The 19,732-nt window shown below is 34.2% G+C and overlaps 1 protein-coding gene across 9 annotated transcripts in view; it reads left to right on the top strand.

Annotated features, from left to right (window-relative positions):
- The window catches only part of LOC145673340 (uncharacterized), a 193,417-nt gene that overhangs the window by 149,340 nt on the left and 24,345 nt on the right, over window positions 1–19,732 (top strand). For 7 of the 9 annotated variants that reach the window (XM_081742954.1, XM_081742957.1, XM_081742955.1 and 4 more), the window contains 3 exons: window positions 1,018–1,143; window positions 7,121–7,210; window positions 19,454–19,564. In XM_081742954.1, the coding sequence (XP_081599080.1) occupies window positions 1,018–1,143; window positions 7,121–7,210; window positions 19,454–19,564 (327 nt within the window). The remainder of the gene's footprint in view (window positions 1–1,017; window positions 1,144–7,120; window positions 7,211–19,453; window positions 19,565–19,732) is intronic. The other 2 variants (XM_081742953.1, XM_081742956.1) reach the window with 2 other exon arrangements.

Below are 19,732 nucleotides of genomic sequence, written 5' to 3'. Positions count from 1 at the left end.
AGAATTTGTGGCTAAATGAAAACCACGATGTGAGTAAGTATTTCCAATAGCATTTTGAGCTACAGTAAAATGTAATTGAAAAGTATCAATTTCGATATTTAAACTTTTTTAATATACGATCCATCATTAGATTGTATGGGAAGTACAGTAGAAGTGTGAAACCCTTTTTTATACTTTTCTCTTAATTTATGTAAATTTCTTTGAAGGTAAGGTGGCTTCCATATATATATAACGTCAGCAGATAAGTGAAACTGTCACGCAGAAGGGTAATTTTGATGAATCGCTACAATTACACTAATATTTTACATATTTTCTCATAAATGAGTAGTTTAAAATTCATTATTGTTGTATGATAATTAGGTATAATTTTGCTGAAACTAGTATGTTAAACGACTAGTTCTCAATTTCCGTTCTGGTGCGACTTTGTCGCAAAAGAATGTGGATCTTGTTAGTTCGAAAATGAAAATGAATAAATAAACAAATAAAAGCTTAACATTTTATGTTTATATCCTGAAGTCTTAGGAAAATGGAGATAACTGTAAGTGAAAGAGTCAAAGAAAAAAATCTAGATAGTGTGAGAGCGAACCAGGAATGCTTTGCACCAAAAATGTGCGCTTTATCATTCAGTCACTATGCCTGCTTGTGCCAGTCCGTATCATGAAATGAAAATGAAATGAAAGTTTTAACATTTACCTCCCACGATTATGCCGCTTAGGCTAAAGGAGACGGAGATGATGAGAGGTGAATGAAATGGTGGAATGAAGACAGTGGGAAGAAACGGGAGAACCCCGAAAAAACAGTCACACGGTGTTTGTCCACCACAAAGCTCACATAACCAAGCTGGGATCGAACCAAGGACCTCATGCACCAGAGGTGAACGCTCTACCACTGAGCCACCGCGGCCCCCAGTTCGTATCAACAACGTGATCTTGCACTTAAATGTGGTATAACTAATTTTGTGAAAATTATTTTTAATTCTTCGTGTGTCATTGTTTATATGTATTTTCTATTCTTTAGCCGTCCGAGTAGACCCAGTATACACTCCAGTAGTAGAGAATCAGGATCTTCTAGACGAAGTAGAGCTTTCCGGATAGACTCGACACGACTGAAGCAAGATATTGTTAAACCTGAAGTAAACATTAGGTAAGTAAATGGAAAATACAGAAATAGATCATACTTAAGTAATAAGTACGAAACAGACCAATTATTCATCTAAATTGATTGTATTAAGTGTTAACTTTGGTACACACGCTCTTCATTTATAATGCTCCACCTGACAAAAATAGTTATTCTCCCTCTATACCCTATGCCCTACTGATATGAATTAAACTTAACGAAACTTATTTTATCTTCTGTTTTTGACAATCTAGACATATCTAATACCTCAAAAATCCCTGTTAGGCTTACTAAGATCTGTACTAATACAGTTAGGCCCTCATTTTTTTTAGTATGGCCCTTGTGGCCTGTATGCGTAAGTATGGATGTGAATTCAAAGGAAGCCTATCTATGTTGATTCACATTGGTTCTATTAAAAAGAATATTTCGGAACAATATATATGTACAGATATGTATCAATGTAATGAGAACACCTGGAAAGAATGCCACTTACCAGAGTAATGTGGCCGTGAAACAACTTTCACTCAGAACAGCTCTGATGTCACATGGATGGAATTGAGTGATAGAAGTCGTGAATGGGAGCAAATGGAGTATCACACCATTCCAAGCGCAGTGCACCAGATAGTTCCACAACAGAACGGAGGTGAAAATCTGCGCCAGATTGTGTCCCAAAACAAACCACAGAGTTTCAATAATGTTCATTACCGGGGATTAAACCGACCAGGAATATGTTTAGTTTCCACCATGCCACAAGAGCTCCTGCTGTGTGGATGGTCGCATTATCATCCTGAAATATGGCGTAATTGTCTGGAAACATCTGGACGCTAAAATGGTAGCACAATCATGGTCAGCGACGTGACCTGTAAGCGCCAGCACAGGACCAACAAGAAGCTAGGATATTGCAGTCCACAGCACCGCAGAGCCTCCCAGGTTTTAGGCTGCGTGGAGACACTGCGGATCGTATACTTCTTTGGACGTCCGCCAAATATAAACACGGTCCGTGCTTTGGAATGGAGCGAACAATGATTTATCTGACAGTATCACGTTTCCTCTCATCAGTGGTCCATGTGGCATGTTTATGGCACCATTGGCATCGTGCTAAAGCATTATGATCCCATATCATGCAGTGATTTATCTACACCCCCTAACTCCCCAAGCACCCCCCTAAAATTTTCGGACACCCCCGGAAATAAATTCCTTACACCCCCCAATTAGGGGGTGCAATATTAAAAAGATTCATTCTCTTTTGCCTAAAGCCCTCCAGGACTTTGTAGAAAATTCTGACAAGGACAAAATCCAAAGGACAAAATCACAGGAGTATATATTGGATGTACCAGTGCACACCCTATATGATTATTTTTTCCCTTCAGTTGTCATATATTCTAAAATGTATCTGTATTTTTTTCAATTGAAATAACTTTTTCTTTCTTTTAGAATGCTGAAAGCTCGTAAAATGCGTAAAAATGTTATAATAATTAGCTTTAATTACTTTCACACATACCCATATGAAAAGTTCTGGGTATTCCTATTTATTATATCTTTAATACATTTAAAATACGTGTAGCATATTACAGTAAGACCATTCATTTTAATTACGAAAAGTAACTGTGATGCTATTTGATTTTAAAAAAGTCGTTCTTGTGTAGTAGCATATAGCAATCTTTTATTTTGAGTAATGTATAAATATTTTGTATAAATATTTATTTTAATTCTGAAATACTGATCAAGCTTCTTTTTTTTTTTTTTTTTTTTTTTTTTTTTTTTTTTTTTTTTTTTTTTTTTTTTTTAAAGCAAATATCAAAATGTGAAATATATACTTACTATAAGAGCCTTACGTCTTTATTGTGTTTTCAGCATTTTTTTTTTTTTTTAAAAAAAAAATGTTATTTCCATTAAGTGAAGAATTTCAGAGAACATTTTAGGTGCATAATAGTTGAAGAAAAAATAATCATTATTTTACTAATCATTCTGTCGCTTGAATTTAGTCCCTTTTGTCTGAATTTTCCTTGGGGTTTGTCCTCTTGAATTTTGTCCTGCATTCGTAATAATCTGGTAATTCTAACAATTCTAACAGAAGCTGTAAGAAGAATCACTATTTCTTCAAGTTTCATCATAAATTTTAGATGTTATTCTTCTTGTTCTTCTCGGAAAAATGACGAGGATACAGTTCTTTATCAGCAGTGTTATTCACATCTACTTTGGTAAGATGAATATTTTTTTTTTTTTAAATACCTGCAGGCAAATGGAAAATTGATTGACTCAGTTGCAAGAAAGCCGTTTGACATTGTAACTGAAACGAACATAAAATAAACTTAATTCGGTATATCAAATTATTTCACATCAAGATTTTATTCACTTTTTCAGTAGTTCATCTCTAACATGCATTGAGTCGCAGGATGTAAAAGGTGCCACAGTTCACATCCTCAAGACATGTTTGGCCATATGTTAAATAAACAATGCAAGAGGATGCATAAGGCGACTCTTAAGAAAGAATGTTAGTGTTCTACATCACTAGGAGTAGTGAGTGATGGGGAAGATAGGCAGTGGTGTACAGAATTTCTGGAAGGGCTTCAAATGTTTATAACGATAAGCGTAGCAGAAGGCCTAGTGTTCAGACGGCAATCTGGTGGATTGCATTAACGAGAAAGTGCGAATCGAATTGTGAGTGACAATCTGAGTAATTAGAAACGGTACGCGAGGTGTGTGCCAAAAAATGCTGACAGACGTTCATAAAGAGCAAAGAATGACAGTTGCACGTGATGTTTTGGCCCGCTGTTGACAGGATGGGGATAACCTCTTTTCTCACTTAGTGACGGGATTAAATTTGGATATCGTACGCCACTGGTAAGTCGAAGCAGCAGTCTATGCAAAGGGGGTACTCTAGTTCTCCTAAACCAAAGAAATTCAAATACCATCAGTTCAAAAATCGTGGCGACCTTGTTTTGAGATCAAAAAGATGTGATTCTTGTGGAATTCTTGGCACCAGAACAAACAATTACAGCAGATGTGTATTGCCAAACACTGAATACTATGCAACGTGCCATCCAAAATCGGCGAAGAGGAATGCTAGACCCTGATCCATGACAACACCTGCCTACACACAGCTGCTCATACTGTTAATAAGACAATTCAAAGATTTCGATGAAAATTATTCGGTCGTCCCCTTATAGCCCCGATCTTGCCCACAGCGATTTCTTTCTTTTTCTTGGGGGGCGCGGTGGCTCAGTGGTAGAGCGTTCACCTCTGGTGCTTGGGGTCCCGGGTTCGATCCCAGCCCCCGCCAAGTGAACTTTGTGGTGGACAAACACCGTGCTCGTGGGTTTTCTCGGGGTTCTCCCGTTTCCTCCCACTTTCTTCATTCCACCATTTCACTCATCCCTCATAATCACCGTCTCCTTTAGCCTAACCGGCATAACCGTGGGACGTAAAACTTAAAGATTTCATTTCATTTCATTTTCCTTTCTTTTTCTTCACTTGACAAAGTGGCTTGTATCTTTTGTTTGATAATAATCATCTGCACGTGTTCCCAGAAAGTTTTGAATACATGAAGAAATTAATGTAAAATATTTATAGCTCAATGAATTCGTACAGACGTTTGGATTGCCATTTAATATCTTTAAAAATTATATGGAATTGACAAAAACTTCGTGTTAAGAACAATGTCGATATTTTCATATATTTACCCTTAATAGACATAGATAGGAATAGCCAACTGTGATTTTGAACAATATATATATTGACGCTAAGTTTTTGATTTTCTGATATACAATAATGTAAAGGATTTGCATGAAAACAATTTCCAACAAATGAAATGACCATGCATGTTTTAAGTCAAATATTTAGTTTCAGTAATCAGCATAGAAGTGAATTTAACGTTAGGAGAATGGGACTGAAGTTAGTTTTAATAGGTCAGGTTCCGATCTACACAACAACTTATATGCTGATAAATGTTGTATAATTTATGGAAAGTTGTAGGATCATTCGAATTGAAAGCAATTTAGGCAGTTGCACAGGATGGAAAATTCATCAAATTAGTTTCTGAAAGTCAAATGACACCATGAGAAAAAGTATCTTACGGAAGGTCTTTGAGAGATACTACCGTACTGTTATTTCATGTTATTTTTTCCCCGTTGTAGGGTGGTTGGCGTAAAGTTAAATTCTTTAAATGAAAAGATGGGATGAGTAGTATTTCTTAAAAATCATGTATAATAGCTAATACATTGGAGGATACATTTCTAAAAACTTCAATAATAAAAGATAACCCCAAAAAATTGATATCAAAAGAACTATTTTCCATTCACAAAACAGCCACTTTAATAACTAATGCACCAATTTTCCAGTTATGCTATAATATGTGATAAGACCGAAGTCCGATGGCTATACAGATGGAAGTATGCATATATTGGTTATGGTGTTGCTAGACTTACCTTAGTGATCAATCCTTCATATGCTATTCACTGAAATATTACCACACGTTCCATGGTACAATCTGGAGACTTCGTATCATTGGAGATAAGATATTGATTGCACTGTTTTACATTCGCTTTTATATATATACATTTCATGATTTATATATATATATATATATATATATATATATATATATATATATATATATATATATATATATATATATATATATATATATATATATATATATATATATATATATATATCGTATTTGCGCGAATATAGGCCGCACCTTTTTTCCTAAATTTTAGCTTGAGAAACCCTGGTGCGGCGTATAATCGAGATTTTTCTCCTCGGGTAATCACCGATTTCAAAATAACCAGTACACATACCTTCTGGGTTGGAATTAGTACCATTATAAGTTACTGCAATTACATTTGTAAACCATCAAAGACTTAAGAAGAAAGTAGCAGAAAAACGTACCTTGTTCGCAAAAATTGCCACCTTCATTGAGTTCCGGTAGCACCTTACATTGACACAAAATCACTTGTACACTTAATACATTTGTACACTTCCATTAACAGGAATACATATCGTTGTTATACAGTATATATAATATATGCGGTATATTTGTATACAGTACCTGTACTTGAAAAAAGAAAAGCAATTGTGTCTAGCAGACTGCGTCAACTTGTTTTTACCTACCCAAATCAAGCACACTTTCCATCATCACCAACCTCTGATTCTTCATCCTCGCTAGACAATCCAGAATGGTGCTCAGAGTCACTATCACAAAGAACATCTTCAGTCCCATCAAGATTATTGGAAATTCCAGATTTTCTGAAACTTTTCATGACAAGTTCTTCCGATATTGACCGCCAAGCAGACAAAATCCAACGACATACTTCTGACACAGATACACTTTGCAAACTGCCTCCTGGCGTCGAAGTTGCTTTGTTCATTATGTAATTTCTATAGAACTGTCTTACAGTAGCTTTGAATGTATGACTGATACACACAGTCATACTTTCTCGTAAATTTAGTAGTGCGGCCTATTCGATATTTAATTTTTCTATAATTTTGTGTCAAAGGTTTAGGTGCGGCCTATATTCGCACGCGGCTTATATTCGCGCAAATTCGGTATATATATATATATATATATATATATATATATATATATATATATATATATATATATATATATATATATAATAAATACTACATCTGGTCTACTTATTTTGTACTTGTCTTTCTCATCTATTTTTAACATTTGTCAAGAGCACAATCGTTGATAATAAATTCAACAAAACCATTTCCACTTACAATTCTCCAACAACAACTCTGATTGCATTGACAATTCCTTGCTTTGGCATAACAAGGTCCATCGGACCTTGTACATGCCATACTCTCATCACATTTATTTATTTATTAAAGAAATGATATTATTTCTAGAATCACTTGGACAATTAATCAAAGCAATATTCAGTAGAATTTCTGTATGTGAAAGCTTCCTTTCTCGTTTTTTCCTTTTGTTTAACATTTAAAACTTTTCATTATTTTTTGCTAGTGCAATGATTAATGCTTTTTTCAACAGGAACGAAAATAATAATGAGCCTTTAATATTGGATATTAAGATACCTAGAGCAACTGATAGCTATACAGCAGTTGTTGATTGTGATCAAGGGTATGTGCTGAATTCATCAAATAAGTAGTTAATTGGATGAATTGGATTAATTAGTCAAACCAAGTAGTTAGTAGATAAATACTTGATTTAGGATATAGGATATGAAATTATACACGATAGAAAAAGCTGCTTATTTGGAGGTAGCGTTCACATGTAAGCTAGCTTCTAATTTCTGTTCCTTTAGATATATACGTTTCGAATGTAAAGTTAAATAATTCTTGTAAATTTCTTCCAAGTAAGGAATTTAGCAATCTAACGTATATAGTAATATATTGTATATACAGGGTGACAATTAATGAACTATATGAAATAAAACGAAACAAGCTACGTAGTACACAAACTGCATTACACATGTAAACGGCACTACAGACATTCGGATTTAGGTTATGGCATGTTCGATATGTCTGCCATCTCTGGCGATGATGTAACGCAGACGAACAGCAAAATTCTGCATAACCCGCTGAAGTGTCGGAACATCGATGCTGTCGATGACCTCCTGAATGGCCGTTTTCAGCTCGGCAATGGTTGTAGGGTTATTGCTATACACCTTGCCCTTAATATAGCCCCACAAAAATGAGTCACGTGGGTTCAGATCCGGAGAATATGGCAGTCAAGCGAGTCCCCTTCAGTGGCCTCTGGGTACCCGAAAGCCAGAATGTGGTCCCCAAAATACTCCTCCAGGACGTCAAAGACTTTCATGGTCCGATGGGGTCGAGCTCCGTCTTGCATGAAAACATCTTGTCGAAATCAGGGTCACTTTGGATAATGGGCATGAAATCATTTTCCAAAACCGTCACATATCTTTCAGTTGTCACCGTGCCGTCAAGGAATATCGCACTGATTATTCCATGGCTGGACATTGTACACCACACCGTCACCCGTTCAGGGTGGAGAGACTTCTCCATTGCGAAATGCGAATCCTCAGCTCCCCAACCGTGTCATTTTCACTTGTAAATGGCCGACATCCACACGTTGCGTGCGCATACGAATTTCCATCATACCCTGTGGTCAGCCAAGCAGTTTGAACGTAATCACGCGAACCGTTCACAAATTATGACAGTTTTATTTCATATAGTTCATTAATTGTCACCATATACAAATACTGTATATTGACATAGGATATACAGTAATCGTTTTTAGCCGAAGCAAATAAACCTATAAGCTAGAATGTTACACTTGATCAATGCAGGGGTGTATACCTACTTTTTGGCCACCATGTATTATTTCGTATGACACACACAGGCAGTTGATAATAGCATGCAATGTAGAGCTCACGAACTCTGATAAGGAGAGTATTGTTAGGCGGACCTCTGAGAGCTGTCCAGAAGGAATATAGCTATGAAGCATATCCACAAATTTCTATAGGGAGGTTATCTCTTCTGGTGTGGCGTCAGAATGACAGCAGAGGCCTGCGCTAACATTCTGAATAATAGAATGCTGCCAAACGAAACAGGTCTGTTTTCCAATACGACGTCTTATGGATCGACAGCTGCTGAACAGTGGCCAATAATATTCACCGAGTGACTTGGCCTATTCAAAAACTTGACCTGTCAAACTCTTATAAGATAAATTGCAATGCTATATCAGGATCAAGTTGACATGTCCAGCCGTCCAGCGTCTGTGGTCCAGCTAGTTGACATTGCACAAGAAATGCTGAAATACAGTACGTAGACCAACGCCAATCCATGTAAAGTTTGCTTGAGATAGTGATTCCGTAATTGCAAAATTAACAAGATAAATTTTCAGAATCCCGATATATATATATATTTTTTTAATAGCTTTCCAAGAACAATGCTAATCGATCATAAGCAGGGTCTGAAAAATGTTGCTTGTAAGTACTCACCACCCAAAAATCTACTAGCCACACCATTTCCTCATCAGTTTGCAGTCAAAGTGCTTATACAAATAAACAAAAATCAGTTTGCGACACAGTAAACATTTTTAGTTTTCCTTATTGGCATCTCTCTCCCAAATAAACAAAGAAAAATTGATATCTGCTATTTATTCGTGAATTCATGTTTTCGATTGAACGGATTTTACTCGCCCAATCTAAAAAAGAAGTACTCGGCACTAGCGAGCAGGCGAATGGATTTTACAAGTCCTGATCATAAGTATTGAATTACGTGAATATTTCTGATAACTATTAAGCAGGGCCGGATTTAGGAGGGTGCAAAATGCACGTGCACCCCCTCCCTTCGTTGCAAATATACACTATCTAAAATGAGAAGCTACCAGTGATAATAGCAACACATTCCAAAACTTTCTGCCATCAGTTTCCGTCGGGGCTTAAAAAGAAAACAGAGCTTTGGAAAAGCAAATTTAAGTTGATTTTCTGAAGGTTGAAGCAAAAGAATTCACCAAGAAAATATAACATTTTTAAAGTAGGAAAGAAAACAGAAGGCAGGAGCAGAGAAGAACATTTTTGTCCTCCATTTCACGTGCGACCCTCTTTAAAATACCCCCTCCGTTCTATGTATTAGTGTTGTCAGGGGTAAAGCATACTGTCACATGCCCCTTTGAAGAGTTTCAGTATGATTGATTATTTTGGTAGTTATTGGTGCACCCGCCCCCCTCAGACAATCCTGGATCCGGCCCTGCTATTAAGTACAGTTAAACACACGTGTTTTTTGTTATATATATATATATATATATATATATATATATATATATATATATATATATATATATATATATATATATATATATATATATATATATATATAAAATGCTTTATTATACAATGTTTCCGAAATATGAAGTAGAATATTGACAGAAAGTTAGCCCTATACAGGATCTTATCACAAAGGAGAAATTTAAGAAAGTGATTTATAGCATAAAATTAATGAGGAAAACATCTCTCCCTCTCTCTCTTTCTGTATATATATATATAAATATAAATATAATGGAAGTGGTGGATAAAGAAATACATTATTTCAGAGCTATAAATAGCGAAAGCGAGGGGAAAGTAAGCACTTAAGATAACTTCACTCAGCTATTATGGGTTCTAGAAGAGACAGTTTGAAAAATTAGTTAATCAACGTAGCATCTTTTCTGTCTAACTATTCAGAATCACACTTTAATAGTACAGTAATACATTTTCGGAAAGTCGGATAAATGGAAAATATCCACAAAAAAATGTTTATCAGGCATATTTTGAAAAAAAAAAAAAAAAAATGCCTCCTTAAGATACAAGTACAGAATATTCCAAATTTCAAAACATTGCACGTATAAGATTTTATAAATAAACATGTCTCGTCTGTAACTACTTATGCTTTTAAATATCCAGTCGACCTTTTTAGGCATAGAAACCTTATTAGTAAGATCAGCCAGATGAGAGTTCTGAAAAAATATAACTATTACTCAGCATATTTAAAATTCTGCAAATTCAATAAATCTTTGAAACCTATTACTTATCTGTTGCATATTTCTTACTTCTTCCTTTAAATCAGTGGTGCCCACCCCCCCTTATGTCCATGACGCACCCCCCGCAATTGTCTATCCATAGGTATTCTTCCATGAAAAAAAAAAAAACTTTTCGATTAATTTTACCCCCCCGTCAAACATATTTATATAGATTTTTAACCCCCCCAAATATTTCAATGACGCAGTTTGCGTCATAGCCCCCCCCCTTGTGGGCACCCCTGCTTTAAATATTTATTATGTTACAAGGAAATAAGATCAATGGCATCTGTAAAAAAAATTAGTTTGCATCAATATTATCAAACTTGTGCTTAACCTTATAAAATTCACTAAAGTGCTTAACAAATGGAGTTTCAGATGCATTATCTGGATAAAACAGTAAACCATTATCAATAATTCACAATTACACTACTAATTGAATACTTGGCGATACGTAGTGAAAATATGCAGTACATTGCAAGATACATAGTTAAAAGTCTCCTGGGCGCAAAAAGTAATACTCGCTTAGTGTCCAACACATGTGAATTACCTGTCATCACAAAATATCTGTCAGATAAAAAAAGAAAAAAAAAAAAGGATTCTTCATTAGTCATTGCCTCTTAAATATACGTATAGTGTATAACTCCAACGTATGCCTGTAAAAAAAAAAATATCAATCGTATTATTTCCTCCATAAAATACAATGTGCAGTTAACTACAAATGGAATGATTTGTATTAATTTACGCGTGAACGTTGTGAATATTCTCTGTCACATCTAACAATTGATTTTCGTGCTTGAATACTACCTTGCCAATTTTGTCAATTATTTTCAACTTTCGTAATACTAATTTTATTCTGTTGAATGCTAACTGTGGCATGCTCGATTCTTTCTTCATTTTTTTTTTTTTTTATTATCACTGATTTCTTGTTTTACTGTATGAACTCTGTTATCTAATTTCGCGACTCCTTCTTCGCACTTTTCCTGAACCTGTCTGATTTCCTAATATCTGTCTACATATCTAAAAATATCTCATACACTCCCTAAAGTTCTGATCTATCTTTTGTTTTAGCCTATAATTACTTTCTCGATTTTTTTTTTCAGTTGTTAGATTTCTTCTCGCATTAACTCAAAATTTCTCGCCACTTTTTCCCTCGTCACCTGCATTTCTCAAGACTTTCTTGCATTTGTGCTAAATAAATTCGCAAATCTACTTCAGAAGCAGGCAATTTAAAAGATTAAGTTAATACACCGGATAAAACACACAATATATTCAAATTGTAACTACAATTAAAATAACTATAACAGAACTTATGAATTAACAATTTGAAACTGGAACATTTTCTTTATTTTCAGCCAGGGTGGAAAAAAATCATGATTTGTTTAAAAAAAATCATTTTTGATGATTTTTTTATTTAAATCGATTTTTTTTAATTAAATCAAATCTTTCTCCTCGTATAATACAAGTCGCGAACTGAAGAAAAAGCATTACGAATTAGTATTAAATGCCAATTATGCCATTTAGGTGAAAGTATTGGGGTTAAATTTTGAATTAATCCCCAATCGTTAACCTATATCAATCCCAAACAATGTTTCTTAACAATTTTAAATTATGGCTTTGTGTGTGTATGTGTGTGTATAAATTATAGACTTTCAGTCAAGCATCATCCCTATTTATCCTAGGATCATGGTTCATACCTCATTCTCTTCAGAATAGAACAGCCTTTAAAACGGTAACATTCACATTTTCCCTATCATGTCCCTGAAGCGGAAAATTTTGAGAAGTCAGGATTTTTTCTGATTTTTTTTTTTTTTTTCAAATTTTGATCCCCTCTGGACTCCCCTGTGTTACCGCACAGATCTCAAAATCAACTGGGAAATACTAAGGGTGTACTAAATGTGTGTACAAAATTTCAAGCTTCTGTCTTGAATAGTAAGGGCGGGAAAATATTTAACAATGAACTAAAAACATCCCCACAATACCCTAGATGATCTGGATGTAATATGAAAATTTCCTCGAACATCCCTATTTATCCTAGAATCATGATTTGTACATTATTCTCTTCAGAATACAACAAAGTTTCAAACGGGACCATTCAAATGTCTCCATTGTGTAGGCTATCTGGGGCTGGAAAATCACGACAAAAGGGATTTTCTGTTAAGAAATATCTTCTTTTTTACTTTTTACCCCTCTGTACCGCCTTTGTTTGAAGGAAAAGCTCTGAAACAAATCTGAAAAATGCTAAGGGGTCAGTGAATGAGTGTCCAAAATTGTAAACTTCTAGATGCAAAAGTAAACCCGCGAAAAATAATATCCCCAAATATCCCAGATTCCCGTATAAAACAGGATCTCAGGTAACAGTTTCCTGAGACATCCCTATTTATTCTAAGATAATGGTTCGTACATCATTCTCTTCAGAACAGAACAATCTTTCAGATGCTACCATTCATATGTCTCCATCTTAGGCAGGAAAATCGCGAAGAAAGCTATTTTTACATTTTTGCTCCTCTGGATCCCCCTGTTTTCACGCAGAGATCTGAAATCACCTGAAAAATACTAAGGGTGCACTGAACGAGTGTGCAGAATTTCAGTCTTCTGAATGCAAAATGTAGACCCGCCAGAAAATAATAAAAATAGGAACAACAAAAAATATCTTTTTTAAATTTATGACATCATCACATCCTGTGTCTCGACGCAGAGAGGCGTGAAAGCATATGTAACGTGCTCTACAATGCCTTCAGTCCTGAAAAAATGAAGTTAAAAGCTTTATTGGTACTTTTTTTTAATCGAATAATGAATATTTTATCCTATCACCTAAAAATAGGGGATATAATTTAAAAGGTTAAGCGTTAAGGAAAAAGTACAGCAACGCTTATCAAAGTGACACTTTTTTCCACAAAAGTTCCTGATATGTGGCAGGGGCATATTTTTAAGGAAATTGTAACTAGCTTGCGGCACGAAATACATAAATTTTGCCTAAAGTTATAAAATCTAAAATATTTTCGGAGAGGGGATAGGACACTTCTAAATACGTCCTATTATCTGGGAACAAATATATAGACGCGCACACAAAAGAATCTTCGTCCTAAATGTCGATGGTGATTTCCCCGTTGGAATAGTTAACGATTTATAATATAAACCCTATGTTACGAAGAGAAGAAAACAGGATTGCCCTGTTAACCGTTCAAAACGGGATTTTCCCTAATCATCCTCTGTATGACACTAGTTTTCATACTATGTTGTACATACTGTACATTTGAGTCTCATTGTATTATGATTATCATCTTCCATAATCGAAATAATAAAACAGAAACGGAACTTTACTTATTTTCACTTTAAATTATTTCGAAATTTGATTTTTATTAAAAAAATCAAATGATTTAAATCTTGATTTAAATCGTGATTTAAATCAGACTGATTTAAATCAATCCACCCTGTAAGAAAAATGTTGTATTTTATTGATATATGATTAAAACAAAGTAATCGCATAACACAATTTATACAAATCCTGAAGGCCTTCCATCAACATAGACGATTAAGACCAAGATCAAGGCAGTTTCTGTTCGGGACCTGTGCTGTCAATAAAGGACATGAGTAGTTCGGAAATGGGATATTCTAGGTTTGTGACACATGCAAGATAAATCTGATAATAAGTATTAAAATAAGGAGAGGCGAGACTGAAATTCTCCCCATGTACGTACATGTGTAATCTTTCACAATAAAAAAAAAAATGCATGTTTTTCGCGGGATAGTATCTTTTGCCCTTTACTGTAAGAATGAAATCGGTACCTTTCTGCCACCTCGCGATTTAGTTAAATGTTTTAAAAGATTCAAGGGTCCAATCTATAACAAAATTGATATATGTATTATCCTTTTGTTTGCAGTTCACGTAAGAACCTATAAAAACATCACAAAACTTAATATAAAGGAGAAAATAAAACTATGTTCTTCCCAAATTTGAAACTTACGGCCATTAGCCACACGTTTACAGAGTACACGAGCTTTTTACTATATGTTGTTCATGGCAATCTGTATTGGATTCTTCGTTGCACTTTTTTTTCATTGATCATATAGGACAAGACCAAAAAGAAAAATGACTACAATTTTACTCTTCTTGTTCTTCTTCTTTTTTTTAAGTAAAGAGGATAAAGTAGAATTTTACAAGCATTAAGACCGTTCTAGATTCTTCTAGTAATAGAACCTAGGAATAGATTTACAACTGAAAACTAAATACTCTTCTATTATAGTCCGTAAACAACTATGGTCAACGAGATAAATTTTAGTTATTTGGTGTGTGGTGACCACATTGACTTGTATCATTTTTGTTTCTGGAACTAAATATAGTTAAAATTATTTTTCTTTTCTGTAGTTTTAAACAAAAGAGAAAGTATAGTTCAAAATTTACTGTTCTATTACGTTTCATTATATATATATCTCAAACAAGTTTCTTGAATAGATACATGACATTTCACCTTAAAATGTACATCTTGAAGTCGATTCTCGATAAAATCTAAAAATGTTAAGAGCTTTAAGCCTTGAGGAACTCAACACAAGTTTACGCCATGTGCATCAAAATCACATCAAGTTATCAAGGAAGATTATTTTCGTAACATCATATTATTTCAATATTGAAACTTCAAAATTTGAGGCAACTTGCTCCCTTTTAACAACTTATCTTTGACTGGTTTCAACCGCAGCCATTGGAGATGATTGGGATACCCTAAAGAAAGTATACATTACGTTTTATCGAGTTCAAATAATTTTTACATACTTCTTACCATAAAATGGTTTTCTGTATGTGAAAATTTGCAACATGGGAATGGATTTTATTCCCTTTTATCCCTTATTCTTGATGGGGTTTTGCTGCATCAAACAATAAGGTTATTTTAAAAGATTGGAGGAAGCTATATACCAAGTTTAATTAAAATCGAATAAGCTTTACGAGAGTCAAGAGATAGTGAAACAGACAGACAGACTGACAGAGACATAAGTGCTGGTTGAGTCAAATAATAGAATGGTGGATATTTGGTTTCGGATGTAAGCTTAATTCTATATTTTATTAATGGAAGGAAAATCTAGGACATCTTCACTTTTGATCTAGAATCATATTTGTTGCCTTATGTTATTATCGTAGCAATAAATAAATAACAGGATGAAACCAGATCTAAAACTGTAATACTTCGCTTTATAACTCTCCTCCGACGAAAAGTAAAAAAATGTATTCGTAATGAAGATTCGAATAAGTACCAGTTGATTCGTAAGTAAGAATAATACCCATTACGGCAAATGTTTACGTGTTACTCTCTTGCGATAAACTCTAAACATTCAAGTGAATTGTATATTTCTGTTGTATAGAATTTAACATATAACTTTTTTTTATACCAAGATTCGCAGCTTTAAAAGTTTCAATAACATCAATTAAATAATAAAGTCAATTGACTCTCATATGTTCCATTGCTATAAGGGGCAAAAGATATCCCGCAAAAATCATGCATTTTTTTTTATTATTATTATTGTGACTAGCTGAACCTGCGCTCTCTACACAGCGCATCATTCGCATATGAGCATAAATCTTCTTCTCATTCCTTACAGCATCTGTACATGTCCCTTTACACACACAAGTGAAAGACGTATTGATTAAAAAAAGCCAAGGGGTGTCATAAAGGGGAGACTTTTTTCGATTATTTTTTCTCAGTATCTCGCACCGTTTGCAAGATTTGAGCCTGCTTCCGGTTGGAGTTTCTAATTCATGTATGACCAGTGTTTTCTTTCTTCTTGCATGCAGTATGTAATAAGCAAATACATTACATACACAATTAATTATAATGTCAGTTATATATGGTGTTCATTGGGCAAAACACTCCCCCAAAATAAGGTTAATCTTAGACTGGAGAAATGGTTATCCTTCCTTTTCCATTATTATTTGGCCATGAAACAAACACCTGAGACATATACAACCCCTATATACAACAGTGTGGTGTTGGAATGTATAATGCTTAGGATGTGATGCTTTAGTTTTTTTTTTTTTTTATTTCAACACTTCCAATATACCCGTAAAAATGTAATAAAGAAATAGTACCCATATTTTTTAAATATTCAACTGGACAATCTACAATCTACATGAAATTTGCAATCGATCAGTGAAAACGTCATCTTTCTAGAGCCTGTAGTTTCCGAGTTCTCATTGTCGAAAGAATTGGCCACAAACATATAAACGTAGTTTAAAAGAGGTCCAAAGATGGCAGCACAATTCAGTTGCATTTATTTCGGAGAAGGCTTATTAAAGGCAAAGGCCTTTGAACAATAATTTAAAAGTTTAAGTAATTTATTTAAAGTACATTCTTTTAAAAATATTTGTCTTTGTTATAAACGTGAGATCACAAATAACCGTAAATCAAAGGGTTGAAAGCTAAGGTTATATGTTAGAGCTCGGTCGCTCTTAATTGGTACTGTAGCATTTTAATAGATAGATAGATAGATAGATAGAAGATAGATAATACCTAGATAATACCTAGATATATAGGAAACACTAAGTGTCAATACTCACACAAAAGAAATCTGAACATTACTGGTTTCATGTTATGTTCCATGTTGAAAACACATGAAGAAACACACTTTAATTTCATGATATGTATACGATATATACGCTGATTATATATAATACTACAATACTATGCCTTTAGATATGCCATTATCTCATACTTTGCACTTAGAATACAGCACTAATGATTAGTTGGGAAAAAGTAGACGGTAATATCTTCTTATAAAATTTGCTCCAAGAGGTGCGTTGACTACATATAGAAATAGTAGCAATAACTCCTGCTACCATTATAACGTAGTATTATGTATTGCGTGGAATAATTTATATGTAACTGCAACGAGTATGTCACACTAAATAAATATCTGCAGAAACTAGTATTGTAATATTTTACTCCATGCTAGTGTTACTTTTCACAATCTAAAATCAATAATTAATACATACTGAATTGTTCTGCTGCGTGGCGTTACAAAGACTATATTAGACTTTATGCAAGGGAGCGCGAGTAACAATAAATTGCACCACTGAAGAACTAAAAAATGTTCTCAGTATTCGTTGCAGTTGGATGGCAAAAAAAGGGAATTTACCAGATTTTTCTTAAGGATTACCACAAGATTTGTAAAACATTGCTAAAAACAGAGGGGTGTTTCTACATGTGCATATAGAATAATTACACTGTCCTGACAACATCACTTTCCTGAGAGACTTGAAATGAAAAATTGCCAGACTCTGAAATAAGAGTTTCCAACCAATTGCATATGAAAATTAAATAAAATGAATATAGTCCTATGTACTTGTACAGTTAATAAGAGAATGTATTTGGAAAGTTTGAAACTTGGTTGAAGTGATTCTTACGCATGCATTTCGCAATATGGAAGCGTTATTGACTTCTTATCATTTCAACTCGCTCCTCGCTGTCTGACACGCATCTGCAGAGATGCTAAACGAACTATCGAATAATTCATCGATCTTTTTAGCTTTCTTGAGCTCTTGCTTTCACACAGCTATGAAAAATTAGGTTGAAAAATAAATGTTAATTGCAATGTCGTGTACAATCACTGACAAAAGTTTGTAACCATAGCCCGACTATAGCAACTATGTTCCAAAGGTACGTAGGAACATAAAATGATGGTAAATTGCAATAGCGAGTGTATGAATCAATACAGAATCCTAGTAAAGCTAAAAGGAACTTCTTGCAATCACATAAGGGTATATTTTCGAACTCCGAGTTACCATTCAAGAAAAATAAATTCGTGTGAGCAATGCTTGACATCCATACAGTAAAGGAAATTCTCGTTGTCGAATATAGCTTGACAACAGTATTAAAAGAGTTAGTGGTCTTTCCAACTTTCTGAGAGGTTTTAGACTAACGTTCAGATTATGTTTTCCTTTCCCCCCTTTTCTTTTTTCATTTGAACAATAAACTTGGAAAGACCGGGAAGAAAACCCATTATTTATCACTGTTGAGATACAAGAACAATGTGAAGACTATGTATAATAAAAACGACTTAAGCCTGTGAGACCCTGATGAAAAATACCCGAGCGATGCATTTGAGATACTGGAATGAAATATAAATAATATATTGGAAGGCTCTTATTTAGGTGAGCAGTTAATTAATTGAGATCTGTAGACTTTGGTTGACGTCTTACTTACGGCACATTCGTTGGAGCGTCCTTATCTAGTTCCTTTCCTAACGATTTGCTTACATACAGTCAAGAGGATATTAGCTTATTCTTACATTGACCTTGTAGTGTAAAGTCTACTTGCATTTATATAATAATAATAATAATAATAATAATAATAATAATAATAATAATAATAATAATAATAATAATAATAATAAGCATCATCATCATCTACTACTACTACTATTACTACTACTACTACTACTACTACTACTACTACTACTACTACTACTACTACTACTACTACTACTACTACTACTACTACTACTACATCATCATCATCATCATCATCATCATCATCATTATTATTATTATTATTATTATTATTATTATTATTATTATTATTATTATTATTATTATTATTATTATTATTCAGATACTATTACATTAAAAGGAGAAAGTTGATTATCGGTGTCGATCCATTTCTCTAGTTTCTGAACGTCCTCGGAATAGAACGAAGAGAGATCTGAAACCGTTTCAAGTGGCCCTCGCTATTAAAAGATGAAAACGGAGTTTCGCCTGTGTGGATTATTTAAGGAATAAATTCTTAACAGCTATTTTGCTTAATCATGTATTCCTGTAGAAATACAGTATATATGTAGTATCTTTCTGTTTTTCAGGAGCAAGAACACGGTACTTTCAGTTGATATTAAGCGCGGGACTGTCAGCAATCGTACAACCTACGATGATATGTATGAGTGGATTCCACATGTAACTGAAAATAATATGAGGTAAATACAACAATCATGGGCGTACGCAGGGGATGGATCCTGGGAGTCCGGACCCCTCCCCCTGAGATCCCGACTTTTTTTTGTAAGCATAGTCTATTTTTAGGGGCAATTTTAGAAATTTTCATATAATTTAGCCTCAAATTGTATTTGGACCCCCCCGAAACGCTT

Source organism: Thermobia domestica, chromosome 16 (genome assembly GCF_964235325.1).
Source record: "Thermobia domestica chromosome 16, izTheDome1.hap1.1, whole genome shotgun sequence".
Taxonomy (NCBI): domain Eukaryota; kingdom Metazoa; phylum Arthropoda; class Insecta; order Zygentoma; family Lepismatidae; genus Thermobia; species Thermobia domestica.
Note: the sequence above shows the minus strand (reverse complement) of the source record. Positions and strands in the feature narration are given on the sequence as shown.